Source organism: Drosophila mauritiana, chromosome 2L (genome assembly GCF_004382145.1).
Source record: "Drosophila mauritiana strain mau12 chromosome 2L, ASM438214v1, whole genome shotgun sequence".
NCBI lineage: Eukaryota > Metazoa > Arthropoda > Insecta > Diptera > Drosophilidae > Drosophila > Drosophila mauritiana.
This window is the reverse complement of record NC_046667.1, coordinates 4,335,699-4,352,981: the sequence shown is the minus strand read 5'-3', so window position 1 is coordinate 4,352,981 and position 17,283 is coordinate 4,335,699. Positions and strand designations below refer to the sequence as shown.

Genomic DNA, 17,283 nt, shown 5'->3' with positions numbered 1-17,283 from the left:
CTTCTTTCCTTCCAAGGACATGAAATCATACATTTGCATATGGGTTGACTAACCAAAAGCTGACTAAATCGTAACTTCATTTAAGTCTGCTTGGTAAGAAGGACTTGGCGCAAGTGTTTCCCATTTATTTGTTGTTTTTTTCACGCTCTGGCAGCCAGGATTTGCTAGACAGGATCGTTAGTTTTTCAGATTTTTGGGTGGCCGGGCAAAAGCTACATGAGTTGTCCTTAAACGAATTAGGTAGAGCTTATGCAGGAACTCCCAGTAGTCACTACTTAACTGAGCAAAAACCCGGGCTGCCATTAACTCTCCGATTTTATGCGAGCTTATGTGTGTGTGGGTGTGTGCTTGTGTTTTTGTGTTCATCCTTGATTCTTGCTCCTGTTCCTCCTGTTCTCCGTCTCTCTTTGTGCTGCTGCTCACTTATTAATGAGTGCTCTCTCTGCCCCCTCGGCTCCCAAAACCCCAGCGCTCCTCGTTTTACCCACCACATTTCCACTTTGCTCCAGGATGGCCTGCTCCACGTGGAGCTGCCAGGACGCCTACGTCGCTATCTGAGCGCCTGGCTGGCAATTCCATGCGCTTCTCACATACAAACAATCAGGATAGCGGAGGGGCACACGAATGGCATACACACACACACGCGCACACGCACACACTGCACCACACAATTACAGACGGCGTTTTGAAAGGACGAGCTGGAAAAGCTTGCGTCTGAATTGAGAAAAAACCTAAAAGGACGGGTCTGAAATAAGGAATCGAAGTAAGACATATCCTTTAAATAATATAGAATAAGCAGCTGATTATAACAGTTTAATATCCAACAAAGTCTTTAGCTTTGCTACTATATAGTTAAGCTATTTAGGGAAAATTTATTTCATTTGATTTACACATTTTCGTATATTTTAGGATTACCTTACCAGGGTATTCAAAAACTTACGACTAAGCTACTGAAGGCCAAACGAATATCTCGCTTTTTATTTAGTTTCACTTTTCGCCAGGCCCTTTTTGCCGCTCATTTTCCACAAAAATTTTCAAATGTGCAACTGTTGAGTATTTATTAGTGTGCCCCATAAGCATGAATGGTTTTGTATGTGTGTGTGTGTGTGGAGGGCAGGGGTCGTGGGCCAGGAGGTATGTTTCGGGTCTGGATGGGTCTGGTGGGGTCTAGTACGGCGGACTCGTGTGGCTCCCCAGGGGATTTGCGCTTGAATACCATTATAGCGAATATATTCAAGTGCGCAGTGGAAAGTTCGGGGCGAACTAATCAAGAACCTATAAATAGGAGCCCAGTTCCCATGAATACAGGTGTTTTCTGGTATTTCATGAACTCGGCGTACTGGAGATCTCAATCAGCTTTTTATGTTTATGTTTTTCGCCAGTGGCGAGTAAATTAAATATTCAAAAGCTTGAAATGTACGGCACGGAATCTGGAATCTTTAAAGAGATGATATTAAATAATTTTGCATGTGCCTAAACACTTGGAATATAGGTTTTCTTAGCATGCTTACTTATGGTGATTTTGCCAACAGATCAAATTTTAATTTGCTCATCCATAGCTTAAGCAATTATATTAAGCAAGGAAACTATATTGTGATTTTATTGTACTGTGGCCAAGTCATTGTAGAATTTCGCAAATTGATTTTGGTTGGCTATTGCTTGATTGCTGCTACAAACAAGTTACCAGTGATCTAACTGCATGCAAAACCAGTTTCATATTATGACCTACCAAAGTCGCTAAAAGTTGGCTAAGCTGATAATTCTGCTGCACTAAAACTGGCAGCGCAGTCGACGTCATGGCTGCTCTAATCTAATCTACGTTAACAGCGTTTATATTTATGATTTAATATTTATCAATACATAATATAACGAAGTAAAGAACAAAAATATTATGTCATATAAATTGCTTCAAGAAATTCAACATATAATCATCATATGCATTCTATATACATAATATATTAAGAAATTCTAGTGAATTGTGAATGGTATTATATTGGCTGAAGGCAAACACAAAGCCGAAAGCAACTTATTTTACGAGATAAACTAATTTGCGGGTGGGTGGCAATTGGGGGGCGGTAAAAGTGAACGGACGCAATGACGTCGGCTGCGAACAACTACAACAACGACGGAAAAGTCGGTACACTTTATTTAGTAGGGTATTATTTTTAGGCACGCGAGTATTAGCAATAGAGCATTATATTTCTGTTTCGGGTGGCGTTTTTCACGTAGACTCCGTGGCGCAACGGTAGCGCGTCCGACTCCAGATCGGAAGGTTGCGTGTTCAAATCACGTCGGGGTCAGTTCAGAAGTTTTTTTTGCCCAACATTCCTAATTCCTTGTAAACTGCAGGAAATGTCAAATACATTGTGATAGTAAATGTATTTGATCACTTATAGGAAACTGATCCCTATATTATTCTTTTCATTATTTTCTTTTATAAATCATCAGATGATAACTAAACACTAAACCATTTTCAAATTAAGCAAATCAAGGACATTTCTAATTTCTAATTTACCACGAATTTGTTTCGTTAACTTTGGGCCCATTACTGGGAATTCATTTCAGCTTCCTCTGCCAGCGAACGAATAAATCAAACCAATGTCACCAATTACTCATCTATTTACAACTCAGTGGGCCGAAATGATCTCCCTGGTCCTCTGAGTCCCTGAATCTGTTAGGAAACCTTTTCATTTGATTTGCAAATAAATCTTTTCAATTCGCCTAAGTGACGCTTTTCAAAGCGAAAATAAGTTGATGCGCCCTATGCTAAGACTAGTTTTGTTTTTTGTCAATTAAGCAGCGAAAAGTCAAAGCAGAAATCACTTAAAGTATTCAATTACAAAACGTAAAACAACACAGCTCGAAATAAAAGAGATGAAACTGCTGGGAAAATAGGGGAAAATGCTAGAAAAATGCAGGGAAAATGGGGAAATCAAGGCGGAGGGTGGTGGGAGAACCAACAAAGCGAATGGAAAAGTGAAATGAAATAAAACTGCGGGACAAAATGAAAGGCAGTGGCAGACAGGGACGGAAACGGTGTGCGAGGGGAGTAGCGACGGCAGAAATAACTACAACAACAGGTGGCCCCCGCATATGTTGCCGTTTCGCTGACACCGTCCGCTAGGTGGCGTCTGCTGGCATTTACCTCCCTCAATTTATTTCGCCTGTCACTGTTTTTTCCTCCCTGTCGCCCCTCTCCACGTCCACGCCATGCGTCCTTGTGGATGGGCGTTGGCGTGGGCGTGGCCGGGTGCCTCTGGCTTTAGAATAAATATACACTACCCACTTGCCCCCCTCCGCAGTTTAAACAAATAATTGTTTTTTGGCCAGCCAACCAGCCATCCAACCACCCAGCTCGCTGCTGCACTTTTTTGCAAATAAAGCCAAAGTTGTTGCCGCAGTTTAATCTTTTTTCGTCGTCGTGATTTCAACTGCTGCAGGCTGGCGGATGCAGCTGCTCCAGGAGCGCGGGGCTAATGCAAACAGGTCAGGTGAATGGCATACAGTGGGGAAGTGGAGCCGAGCTGGCGGATCCTTGAAAGCATTGCCAGCCGGAGGGTTTCCCCAGCTTGACTTGTGCAGTATTAAAAGGGACACAATATTTGTTACATGACATTCAAACTGCTTACGATGTATGGGAAGTATTTTCAGTAGTCATTTCTTCTACATTATTTAAAATAGTTGAAACTATATGTTGCTTGAAAGCATACTTTAATGAGCTTCAAGTATCTTAAAAATATAGTGAGTGGTTATTTTCAGAGACTGTTATATAATGACAATACACATTATCTGTTATAAACACGAGAATTTATCTCCTTTTTATTTGGCCCATTGTGCGCAGGGAAACAGTCAGTTGTTAACTCTGATTTAATGGCCACAATGCAATACCTGCCACTGCCTGTGTGTGCGTGAGTGTCTCTGTGTGTGTGTGTGTGCTCGACCGAACATAACTGCTCTTCTTCCCCTTCAACCCACTTTGAGTTCTCCTGTAGCCCCTGCACCGCCACAACCTCAACCCTTTCGTATCTGTCGGGTTGGCCGTGCTCAACAGAAGTGGCTACGTGCTATGTTTGCGGCGCTCGAGATCCATCCGGATACCTGATGCAGTCTGCTGCACTGTGCGAAAAATAGAAACAATATTCAAATAAAATTTATTGCTACATTAAGTCACTAAGATTTAAATTTTATGGAACACACGACATTTGCTATAAGTCAATTGGCTTTATTAACGAGTTAGCACGTAGGAATTGTAAAAGTTAAACCTCAGATTGTAAGAAATTTCCGTTTGGTGTACGATGCCCGGCAACTACGTGATGCGGTCCTTGTTGTGGGCTTTTAATGGGTTAATGGCGCCAGCTGCCGCCCCGCCCCATTCATCCTGGCAATGTTGCAGCTTGGAGTGGCGAGAGCCATTGGCATTATGATAAATACACTTTCGGGGCGGCCGCTGCAACTTCGGGGGCGAATGGACTTCTAAATTACTTGGTGGGCCAAAGTTTCGGACGCGTCCTGTGCCTTGTGTCCTGGCCCATGGCTATTGAATCAAAGCACATTTCCGGACAGCAATTTGCTCAATTGTGGCAAAAGTTTGCCGTCGTTTGCATAAAATGCTCGTTGCATCCTCGCTGTCGCTGGGCTGCAGGACAAAAAGTTGCAGGACCACAGAGAATGTGAGCTGCCTGCTGCAGACAATGCGCAATCTGTGCCAGGCACATGTCACAAGCACACAAACACTGAGCCGGGCACGTAGCAAGTTGTACTGTGTGCACTGTACAGTGACACCCCCGCCAACACACCGACACATGCATCGACACACAAAGACAAAGGCAAGGCGCAACAATGAGGCAGGCTGAGGATAATGGAGATGAAGCTGCCAGAAGACTGCACAGCGAGAAAACGAAGATGTCCTACATAGTAGCTAAGTGGTATATATGGACAACTTGGATACCTTAAGGATTGAAATCACACAAGAAAAGGTACCCAAAAATAGGCATTTCCGGTCAACATCCGTGTCCAAAATATATTCCTATTACCACAGTGCAACTGAATTTTTTCCCAACTACTTTAACTTAATGCAGTATTGCGTTCTTTTCGTGTATAAACACAGCCGTTGCGAAACAAAAAACTTGAGGGCGCTGGGCGTTCTTGTGTGAGCGGTGGGCGGTGGGCGTGGCAGGCAACTTTAATGGTGTCAGTAATTGTTAACTCAAGCGACGTTTATTTCCCGTTCATGTGTGCGTGTTTCAGTTGCATACTTTGTGGCGCTTTCATTATACTTCTTTGCTTGGCACTTTAACGCAGCTGTAAAGGATACAGATGGTACATATGCGAACAAAAACCAACAGGAAGCACAAGTCAAGTGTCAGCTTGCAGGAAAGGAGCACTGAAGAGGGCTTTCCCCTTAAATGTCATTTGTTGTGGCGGAATGCGGTGAAGTAAATTACGTATACGCCATGTGGCGGTCGTAGTGGTCGCAATATAAAGTGTGGCCCGCCGGGCATTTAATTGACACTTGACTTCACTGACACAAATGACACGCCATGCGGCATCTGATGGCCCTGGCAGCTGACCCAAAACCCCGCCAGCATTGTCAATCCTGGTGTCAAAATTAAATGTCCGCTGCGTAAAGCTGCCTTCGCCGAATGCCGCCAACAGGATAACAACAGTCGTTATACATTTGTCTAGACATCGCTGTCCACTCGCATGACAGGCGACCAACAGCACCCGCGCCACCCAAAGTGCCACAAAAGTCAGTCCTTGGACAGCCAGTGACATGGCTATTTGTGCACTGTGGAGCGGGCCATTTGTGTGATTGCCACATAAAAACTGTTTTAAATTAGTTGTTAATTTAACTACTTTGCCGGCTTTTGGCAAAAGCCAGCTGCCAAAGTGGTTGACCATAGAAGACGCCTAATGGCGCTTTTTATGGTTTGGCTAGGATAATCATTGGCTTGGTGGACACTAAAAGGAAAGCTGTTTTATATCCTTTAGACCATATTAAAAATAGGGCAATTAGAAACTGCTCTAGCTTAACTTAAAACCTAAAGAGCGTTGAAAGTACTCTTTAAAGTAGTGTTAATCCTTACTTCAAGGCTTACATTTCTAGTGGACTTTAAATGAATTTAAAACTGAGTGATTATCTCACGAAATGGGCATAAAAGTAATTAAATGTAGCAATTCCTCTCCCTTTGCATTCTGATTCAGTTTCTCTGACTTTAATTCTGCCTAATCCCCATTGATTGCCATGGGTAAAATGGGTTTTGTGTGTGCTTTAGAGATATTCTACACAGTCAAAATTCAGAATGACATTTAGATATTACTATTCAAGAATATTATGGTAAGGCTTGCAATATATTCAATAAAGGACATCACTGATTCTATTACCACTGACTTTTGACTACAAATTGACTACATTTGGCGAATGAGTTTGATTTATGGAGAGGCCACCAGCAAGCACACACATTTTGCCGCATTATCTGTGGTCTTCCGAGTGATTAAGCAATAAATATACAAGTTGACAGTAAATTATTAACGTCGAAAATGGAGAAGTAGCTGGGGCTACGGGAGCAGCTTAGGGAACCCAAAGATCTAATCGCTGGTATCCAGGCCAGGACATCTTTTACCAAGGCCAGGCACGTAATCCTGGTAAATATTTGAGCAAATATTAGAAGTAGAACAAACTCAAAACGTGACACATTTAAGGGGGCAAAATAATCGAATTTTCCCTTTTAGCCAGGACAATTCCCACGCTCTGAGGGTATTGGTGTCAAAAAAAAGGACCTTAAGTGCATAATTTGCGCTCGAATGAGTGGCAATAACCGGAATGCAATTCAAAAGTCATTTGTAAGCGCCACATAAGCCCGTGGGCGGGGTCAGGAGCGGAATTCAGGGCTCCGTCTGTCTGTTCCTGGGTTTCGGTTTCGGTTTCTGTGTCTGCGCCTGAGTTGGGATCATAAACGTAAAACGCTTAGCACTAAAGACAAAGGCAGCTCACACACACACCCATATACATTAATGTGGGCGAGGGGCGTGGCAGGGCCAGGGCTTTTGGTAGAAGCAACAATGCCGCCAAATGAAACAGCAAACAGAAAAGAGCAGGCGCGGGACTGGGGAAAAAAAACATGGCCATAACAATAAAAGCACAACAATAAGCAGTAACAACGAGGACAACATCACCGGGCTCTGCTGCATGAGGTAACACACCCACACACACCCACAACACACAGCACCAGTGCTGACATCCGAAAAAAAGCCACATCAAACATTTAAAACACCTGGAGGTACCTGAATGTTTGGCTAAAATAGAATTGCATACAATTGGTAGAACCAAAACACGTTTTTGGCACAACGCATTGTTCGCCATTTTTACATTAGATACACTTTAAAAGTATGCTTTTAATGGTATGGAAATTATTACAACAATAGCAGGGAGTGCAATTTTAATTGAATTTTTAGTATTACCAGTTAAGTACTCCTGACATTCAAGTGGAAAAACAAAGGATACCTGTATTAACTTTTATTGTATCCTTGGAATCCTCTCATTTGTAGTGAGATCTGCAATTTGGTTAGTACAAAATTCCCGCCATCCGCTTCTCTGTCGGCTAAAAAGCCAAGCGGGCCGAACCAAACCGAAGGTGGCACCAGTACAGACGCAGGATCAGGATAAAGGAGCGGATGTGGGAGGCAGGCTCGTGGCCATGGCGCTGCCAAGTGTAGCAGATTAACGGAATGTTTGTTAAATGGCGCACGGCTGCGTTTCAGGGGCAGGAGTTCGTCGAGTGATGGCGGCAGCGAGCGGAGGTGGAGGGCAGGACTTTCTGTAGGCGCGGCTGTGGAATGCCATAATTCTCATTATTTGGGGCGACTGTGTGGCATTGTTTGGTCCCTTTGGAGAAGACAAAGCAGACACTAATAAGGCAGCCAGACTCACAGAAACCACTTTCCATTTGTGCTCTCCCTATTTTAAAGCCTTCACTCTTAGTTTAAGCTCTTAAAATATTGAATTCTACAGCTTAGTGTGTGCATTTTAGCTAATTAAAAAATATATGAAAGGGGGCCAAGCTTAAGGATAACAAATCGAATCGAAAGAAGGCCACACATTTGTTGCCATTGAGTATTTTCATTTGCCTAATGCTCCTTTAAGCCGCTTAGGTTGTTATATGTGGTCTCTTTTGTAAATATACATATATACTCTCAAGTTGCTCAACGAAACTTTCTGATGACAATGATGGACATTTAAGTAGGGATTTATTGGGTGTTAAGAAATCAATGGCACGAAATCAATTTCATCAATAAATCACCAGTCATTCCACTTGAACAGAATCGAAAAGGGACTTGCACTTGTTTTTCGAGTGAATTATGTTACTTTGAAAGAAGTAAATCCCAAATCGAACGGTTGTATCGATCTATGAAAAATGTTCTAATATATTTCCAGTACTTTAATCATAATCATAACTCGATTTTCGCTTCACAGGACTAAGAACTGTAAAAGTGAACAAATTGAGCAATCCAGACTGTTCTTTTGAGCTGATTCTATTTAAACATTGGCTTCTGTATTTACGGCATACGCCTCAATGCACATGAATGATTTCATTTTTGGCTGACTGGCGGTGAAGTCAAATCGAGGTGGCCCAAAATCCGACAAAGGCATTGTTGTATAAGCTTATATATTTGTACACAATTTCAATTGATTTGCCGTCAATTTCATTTGCCAAAGTAAAAATACGAGTCCCAAAAATAAGGCAGATACACTTTTGCGTATGTACACATATGCATATATAGGCCAGACTCGCCCCGGGCATGATGAATTATTATTTTCCCCTCGTGCTCTCGCCAGCCCACTCCTCTCACGCATTACGCATACGCACCGTGTACTCAAAACCAAGCCGAGGCCGCTTGTCAGCATGTTTGTCCGTTGTTCGCTGTCCATTTGTCCACTGGCCCAGCCACAATCATTCATCATGCAGCAACAACAAGGCGCAACAAGCAACACATTGTTCTTGTTGTTGGTTGCTTGGTCGGTCGCCAGCTTGAGCCCCCATTTTCCGCTCATTTTCCATAGCCATCACTCCCCCCGAAATACGCCCACTTTGACATCGATATGGCGTTGATACACACGTTCATCGAACGGACATTGTTAATGTACGTATATTGTTTGCCCAGCTCATTCCATCTTTTGGCCCACACACACCCACGCGTATTTGAACTAAGCCAAAGGCAATTATCCTTGCCTGGCAGCAGGACCCATCCCCGAGTGTGCTAATCCATCAACAGGACTCCACGGGAGCTTCAACACTTTGTCTTCATTTGGAGAAGCAGGATCTGAGGAGCATTTGTACGTGCTCCATTGTGTGCCAAACGGAAGCTGCAACTTATTAGAAGTATTTAATAACCTAGAAGAACAAATTATCCTTTAAGGATAAGTCTGATTTGGATAATTAAAATTTGTATTTCAAAGACATTTTGCAAAATATTTTGGAACGTGAGATGGATTACCATACAATGGATTACCACACAATAAATGAAACTGTTTTTGGCTGCGGTGCCCTGCAAATATAACCTGTCTTAAAGGTACAGATCCTGTCATTCAGTCCCATTTTCACTTCCGGGTGCAATGGCTTGTATTCAACGCAGTGCTCCTCATTTTTAGCATTATTTGGCTCATCATTACACCACAAATCCGAAGCCACGGGCTGACCAGTTGAAAACCACACAAAAGAGTCCTGCTTGGCCAAGTCGGTGCCAGCAGTCCAATAAGTCGTATCCATTTCCTTATCAACAAGGTATTGATATATCAGCTTCTGTTCCTTCCGGTCTTCAAATGCGACCAAGTCAGCGTTCATTTGGCGACAAGCCTCGAAGGCATCATACCAGTTTCTATGAACCTTATTTTCAATAAAGTAAAAACTATCTCCGATCTTGACGAATGGCGCTGTGGGTGTATTCAGATATGAAGCAACACCTAGTTTAAAGATACACAAATTTACTCTTTAATACAAATAATTGGTAAATATACGTTGAAGACCCACCTTCAATAACACTAGTGGATATTTGGTAGGCCGCAGACAGGGAAATTATGGCCAGAAAGGCACTAAGTGCAGTTAGCTTAGTAACCATTGTTAAAGACTGTTTTGATTATTGTTGAACAGTGCCCTTTTATATAGATTTCTTGATTCTCGACGACAGATACTTTAAGTACTTAAAAAAGATAAGGTAAATGATAAGCGATTCAACAGCTTAAGCATTTCACTTTTTCAACTGAAATTATTATTTATTTTACAATATTATCGATGGGCAAACAAAGAGATTAACATTTCCGTTAAGCTTATAAGATATAATGAACAACCAAATTCAAGATAGGAGACAAATTTCGCTGCCATTAGCGGAATTCAAATATAATTGCCCGGGAAAAGAATCCGCCAACTGGGGGGCCATTAAAAATCACTCCCAACTGCTTAGACTGCAAATTGTGTTTTACATTTTTTGCCTCATTATTTGCACGGAAGTTGGACACGAATTATGGCCAATGTATAATAGCCATTAAAACTTTCTTGTTTGCCCACCAACTTGAAGGATGGAAAGGCGGGAAATGGAAATGGCAGTGGCAATGGCAATGGCAATGGGAAATGGAAAATGAAAAACCAAACCGAAAAATGCCAAGGTGCAGGAGCTTGAGGTGGAACACGAGAGTTAGACGAAAACTTTTGCAATAATCATTTCGCTCCCTGACTGACTGCCGCTGTCCTTGGCAGGACACAAAAGCGCTGGCAGGACACACAAAACGCTGTGTAAAACAAAAATACGAAAAATCCTGTGGAAGGAAAGAACAGCTCAGATAGAAAAATTCAGCTGAGCGGAGCTCCGCAATTGCGCGACTGTCAATACAAAACGAACAATTGCTGGATGGTGTCTCCAAGGGGAGGGGCGAAGCTGGATGGCCAGGAGCTGACCAACTAGCTGCCAATGACAATGTATAATGGCACACACTCACACCCACACGACGGCAACAGGCTACAGTGTCCTTCTGAATTATTGAGCGTGCAACTTGTTGAAAATCCAAGGATACCGACGAAAGGGGAAGCTGTGGGCAAAGGCAACTTCAGTCTTAGGTGTGTGTGTGTGTGTGGGTGGGCGGGGCACCTTAATTTACTCATTTCAACGAAATGTTAAAAATTTACCAAGTTATTTGCCCACGGGAATGCCTGCCTAGCGCAAGGGTAGCCGGAAAAGCGCTGAAAACAATTAAAAAGTTTGAGGCGGTTGCCAAGAATGCGCCAAGAAATGTGGATGGATTTATGGCGTCCTAATGGGTTGAGGATGGCATTCCCATGAGGAGAGAGGTGCTGGCGCGTGGTGGAGAATATTTCAAAGGGTGTCCTTGGAAATCAATAATGCTTTGCCATTTATTTTGTTGCACTTTCAATTTCCTTTCATCAATCAGTGAAATTCTTGGTTTTATACGAGCAGGAAACGAGAAGTAGCTGAGTGTAAACGTCTGAAGTTTTATATCTCATCATCCCAATTTAATAGAATTTCAAGGGCAATAAATCTTCAGGACTCTATTTTTACTTGATTATTTAGCTCCCACAAGTGGAGATCCGTTCATTTCATTGGCCATTCGCAACATCAGCTCACAGCTGGCTGGAATGGCAGTCACGTCGATACTGTATGGCCAATTTGTTCGTGACCAACACTTTCATGGGCAGTTAGCCACGTCCAGTGGAGGAGCATAAAGCTGCCGCAGTTTGCTCGTCAAATGCGCGGAGATGTGGCAAGTAGTTGCAGAGAATGGTTCGGTGAAGTTGTGAGCTGAACAGTGTACAGTGGATTTTATTCTTAGACTAAGAATTTGCAAACATGCTTTAAATATATAGCCCGTTTTATATCTTCTGCTTGCAGAAAATGTCTTTATAGAGATGGCCAAACTTTCACGACGTGCCTCGTCGTCTGCAGCAACGCCCTCCACAGCAAGAACAGCAACTACTGCAACAACTGGCTCCACATCACTCAATCCAAGTCATGCCACGCAGCAAGCAGAGGAGCAGCAGGATCATAAGGAACAGCAACGGCTCACACGTCGTGCTGCCAGCAACAGCAATCGAGTCCAGGCAGCGGCTCTCATTGACACGAGTCCTGATGTCCTGCATGAGAATCCACCGCCATCACCGACACCGGCGGCGCTTTCGAACAGCAGCAGCAGCAGTAACAGCAGCTACAACAGCAACACTGCCACGCCCACAGCACCCGCCCATGCCCACGTTACGGCCACGCCCTATATGCCGCTACTGCCGCCGGGCGAGCGGAATCTGACGGAGGCGGAAAACGCAGCGGAGCGGGCCAGGATACGGGAGGAGTTCTTTGCCACGTACGACGTGATGACGGGCGTTAGGATCGCCGCCACTTTGGGCGGCTTCTTCGGTCTGATGGTGTTCTTAATCGTTTGGAAGAGTCGCAGCAGCAGCAACGAGACGATGAAGGTGCTCAAGGATCCCAAAATGGCTGCCGTAGCGGCGGTATGCATGCAGGAGGAGGAGGAGCGCGAAATCCACGACGCCATCGTGGCCACGGGCATGTCCATTTATCCGGATGAGTACGATGCAATGGTCTACCGTCGGCAGCGGATGCTCTCACTGGGCAATGTGAGTGCTCCGCCGCTGCTGAATCGTGGATACCGATGTGGTTCGATGGGTAAGTCCATTAAAATGGATAACATGTTCCAGTAAGTGGTTTCAACGAAGTGAAATGCCTTCATTTCAGGTGGCGTTGGTGTGGGCGTTCCAGTGGGCTATAGCTACCTACTGGAGCCACCGCGTCGCTTCTCCTATTCATCAATGTCCGGCGCAGGAGGTCATGTGGGACGTCGCAAGAGTGGGTCGGAGTCGTCGCGCATCTTCAGCAACTATCCAATGGGCGGCAGCTTTGGCACGGACGACTATTTCGTGGAGACGGAGGACGAACTGGATGCGGAAGAGTACATGCAGCCAGGTGCCGCGAATGAACCTGATCACCAGCACCAGAGAACGGATTCTACGCGCAGCAAGCCGGGATTTCTGTCCGTACCGATGGCGGTGAGTGAAAATGGAGCGGTTCGACCTCTCCGGAATGAAACCACACTGAAATGAATCCGTCTTATAACCCAACAGGGTCAGGACTCGCGGCGGAGCAGTGCCATGACCTGCTGCAGTACCGATAGCTCCTACCTGGAGCGGCGCACGTCTGCCTACATGGGCGGTTGCATGGGCAACCTGCCGCCCACGCTGCAACGGAAGCTGTCGACTGCCTCGCGTACATCGAGCATCGAGAACTGGGACTACTACTACCCGGACATTCAGGTGATACAGCCGACGCCCAAGGCCTCGCCCTGTCCCTCGGAGCGCAGTGTCCACGAAGGATCGGGATCGTGTTCTGCGAACGGATCGCGGACCTCCAATCTTAGTGCATCTAATGTCAAACGGAAGCACAGCATCGTGTCCTATGATCCGCACAGTGCTCAGGCGGGCCGGAAACAGCAGATCCACTCGATCAGCGCGGACACTGTGGACGTGTATCCGTACAACCAGGAGAGTTCCGTGGACCTGGCCTTGGCTCTGCCACTTCCCAAGCCCGTGCAGTCTGCCCCGCCCACCAGTGCTCACCAGGCGTTCCACTTCTGCGACTCGCCATCCGAGGAGCTGCGTCTGGGTGTCCGGCGGAAGCTCACGCTGGTGGAGCTGCAGCGCAACGAGAGCAACAACAACAGCTTTCCGTACACGGCCAATGCAGCGGTTCCGGCCGGAGCGGCGGTCACCGCAGCTAGCTCCAGTAGTATCAGCGTTGACAGCACTCCGGTAAGTCTGGAGCGTTTAAATGGTGCGGGGAGCTGCGGAAGCGCCAGCCTGGCCACCATTTCCGTGTCCAACAAACTGCCGCCGCTGGGGAATAACAATCCGGAGAAGCGAGCGCCGCTGGCCTCACTAAGTTCCTTCAAGATCTCCTCGCTGGAGTGTCCTGACTCCGAGCTGCGCTCTCTGGACGAGGACTCTGTCTTTGGGCTGGAGAGTCCGGCGGACACGGATGATGACATGCAGCAGCTCAGCAGCGACAGCGAGGAGCAGGAGGCAGCAGCCCAGGCTGCCCAAGCACAAGCCGCGTCAATCCGGGCTAGTGGGGAGACCAAGCCCAATCCCGTGCTGCATGCCGTGCCAGTAAAACGAATGAGCCTGAGTGCGGTGCCCTCTGCGGGATTGACGAGCGCTGCCTTGACTAGTGGTGGTGGAGGAGCACGGCCCCGGAGACCACTGCTCCAGCGACATCGCACCATCAGCGTGACTTCCAGTGGCCGAGTGGCTCTCATCAATCAGCCTCTGCAACAGTTCCACATGGGCTTGCCCATCCAGTCGGAGGCGCCTCCGCTGGAAACCCACTTTGGAGCAGTGGTGAGCCAGAGTCCCCCCAGACGGGGACCTCTGCTGCAGCAGTACAGCGATCCGCAGACGACGACGACGACTACAACGACCACCACCACGGAGGAGGACACCTGCTCCACCCTGAATACAGAGCTGGGGTTGGTGGAGGCGTCTGGAGTAACTCTCGGCGGTGCGGAGTCTGCCACACACACCCAGTACAGCAGCCTCAACACGGTAATCAGCATGGGTCGGTCCACGCCCAGTCCCGTTCCCGTTTCTGTTCCAGGTCTAACCACCCGGATGGACAATAATGCCGCCACTCAAGTCACGCAGCAGCCAGCTCAACTGCCAACGAACGCCATCCGGCTGGTGCACGATCCCTGCCCCTCGTCCGTGTCCGACTCGGTGATAGCCACCCGGCAGCAGAGCATCTGTGTGCCCGCCTCCCTCAAGGATCTGATCCTGCGCAAGGGATCGGGACCGGGTCCCGCTACTGTTCCCACCAGTGGTATCAGTCGCAGTGCTGTCAATCTGAGCGGCGAAGCTGGAGTCACTGCATCAGCCACAACGACTGCAACGCCCGCCGTCATGCTAGAGCTTCCCCTGATCCGGCTGCCTAACGAGGACAACGAGGAGCAGCAGGAGCATCGGGCCCACTTGATACGGGACGACGGTGGCTTGGACGGCGAAAAGCGCGATCCCAGCCTGCCCGGCACTTCCAGAAAATGGTCCAAGGAGACACTCTTCTAGCCCAGCTGGTTTCCACTGCTCCAACAAAGGCAGTTCCCTGGGCCGGGCCACTAATTAAGAGCTTAGCAACTGACTTTGTACGTATGGTGATGGGAGCTACGGTGAAAACTTCCCTAAGAAGGACATGGACTCATTACTTCTTTAAGTACTTCGAAGAAGTTTAAAAAATGTTAGTTTCGATCAAAAAAAGGTTTTTTAAATGAAAAGCGAGAATTCAAAATATTCTTTTTCATGGAAGTTTTCACTGTAACTCAGGTTGTTGCCTGGTCTGGCAACCAACTTCCTGGGTTGCTCGAGATCCGGAACCCGGAACTATGAAACGCGAGTATTGATGAGTATTTAGGTATAGGTAAGAAGGATTAGATTAAGCGCATTTAGTCAAAACATAAGATAGTTCGGTCTGACACACGGAGTCACAGTACAGTAGTAGATGCCTACTAATCATGCATAGACCGATCGGGAGGAGGAAGTGGGTAATGAACAACAACGTATTCGTACTTAGAGACTGTTGTCTATTATTGTTAATAGAACTCTAAAAGTTAAGTAGTGATACTCGGATTTATTTTTCACACTTTATCTGTAAAACAAAAGTGCAGGCGTACGAATATATATATTTGTATGCGGCGCCATACTGAAGAGAAAGTTTATACATATATTTCTATAGATATATCGCCAGTCGCCACCATATATCGGTCTTTCTATCTCTATCTATAGCTCTCCCTCTTACGGAATGAAAACTCTTCTAGTGTCTTAACCAGCAGCCAAATACTTAAAGTATTGTAATTTAGAAATTTTATAGAGTGCACCGCAACTTCGCATCGAATCGAGCGATGTCATGTTATCCTTGCAACAAAAGTACTCTGACAGAAGACCTTAAGGACCTCGAGGGGTCCGCCCGAAGATGCCTAAATGTCCTTAACGCGTAGCTAGACAAAAGGTGCCGATTTTCCAGGAACATTTTCGCATTTCCCCACTCCTGCTTGTTTGAAAACGAATTGTTGTTGGATATATAATAGAGTTGTTGTCAGAATATAAAGTTAGAAAGCGAATATAGAAAAATGACGAACATGTATGTAAACAATTTCCTAACTCATCCCACCTACGCATCTCTATTTTTCTATGAAAAGCTAAAGCCAAGGGAAGGGAAATGAATCAAATAACTCGGATTACTCAAATCAAAATACATAATTAGTGGTCGAAAGGCGAGATAATATGATAGAGCTGCATTTTGAGGTGCCCCAGCCCCCCAGAGACTTTCTCACACGCCTGAGCCTCAGCCTGAGCCTGATTTGTACCTATCCTATGCATAAGTATATATTTATATACACCACACATGTATAAATCGAGCCCTATTTGAATATTTTTTAATACTAGTAAGTATTTTGTACGACGAGATCAACTCGAAAGGCGCCTAGGAAATGGAAATGGTATATCAAAAGGAAAATCTCCGAAACACAAACATTTAATTGTTGGTTATATGCTGAAGAACGTAAGCGTAAATGAAAATTCGTAAATGAAAATATTGTAATTGTAGCGTTGATTTGTTTCAAATGAGCAAACATATACATATAACTAATAACGTAGATAAATATACATACCTATATTTAATGAAACCAATGAGCAAACCTAACTTGTGTAAGTCAAAGAGTAGCGGAACCAATTGTTAAACCTAAGCATAATAAATCTGTAATAAAACTGAGCTGTTGTATTAAATGAACAATAACAATGTTGAAGACAACATTTGGATATCGGCGCCAATGCGTAGGCCATTCAATTTGTGAACTTCGAAAGTACTTAGTGTTTTTACTAGAAAAGACTTCTTTCCTTTTTCCGCGAATGTTTCGTTGCGATATTTTCTTTTATACTTTTGTACTAACGCCCCCCTTTCCATAGTCCGACCTAATTTCCATAATGTTAATGAACTCGATCGATGTCTATATGTACCTCTAGCTAAACTCAAAGCATAATTGATCAAATTGGTAAATGAAAGCAATTCGAAATTAAAACGAATATGTGTACTACTAACGCGCAAATACAAGAATTATTAATGCAAGTTTACTTTAAAGAACGGATTAAAATTTTTAAAAGTATGAGCTATTAAAGAACAAACTTAGTTAAATGTTATATATGAAAAACCAAGAAATTGATG

The 17,283-nt window shown here is 45.1% G+C and overlaps 2 protein-coding genes and 1 non-coding gene across 5 annotated transcripts in view; 2 read left to right on the top strand and 1 right to left on the bottom strand.

Moving 5' to 3' along the window:
• LOC117142677 overlaps nt 1-16,476 on the top strand; it is a 36,813-nt gene extending 20,337 nt beyond the window's left edge. For all 3 annotated transcript variants that reach the window (XM_033306837.1, XM_033306819.1, XM_033306829.1), the window contains exons 3-5: nt 11,899-12,687; nt 12,757-13,067; nt 13,143-16,476. In XM_033306837.1, coding sequence (XP_033162728.1) covers nt 11,916-12,687; nt 12,757-13,067; nt 13,143-15,134 — 3,075 coding nt within the window. In that variant the 5' untranslated portion in view covers nt 11,899-11,915 and the 3' untranslated portion in view covers nt 15,135-16,476. The remainder of the gene's footprint in view (nt 1-11,898; nt 12,688-12,756; nt 13,068-13,142) is intronic.
• Trnaw-cca lies at nt 2,229-2,300 on the top strand. The gene has a single exon. It is a non-coding gene; the product is annotated as a tRNA-Trp (tRNA).
• Nucleotides 9,426-10,116, bottom strand: LOC117142762 (C-type lectin 37Da). Its single transcript, XM_033306947.1, has 2 exons — nt 10,029-10,116; nt 9,426-9,961 (listed from the first exon to the last, which is right to left on the bottom strand). The coding sequence occupies exons 1-2, from the start codon at nt 10,114-10,116 to the stop codon at nt 9,507-9,509; spliced, it is 543 nt and encodes a 180-aa protein (XP_033162838.1). The 3' UTR covers nt 9,426-9,506.
• Nucleotides 16,477-17,283: the final 807 nt, after the last annotated feature.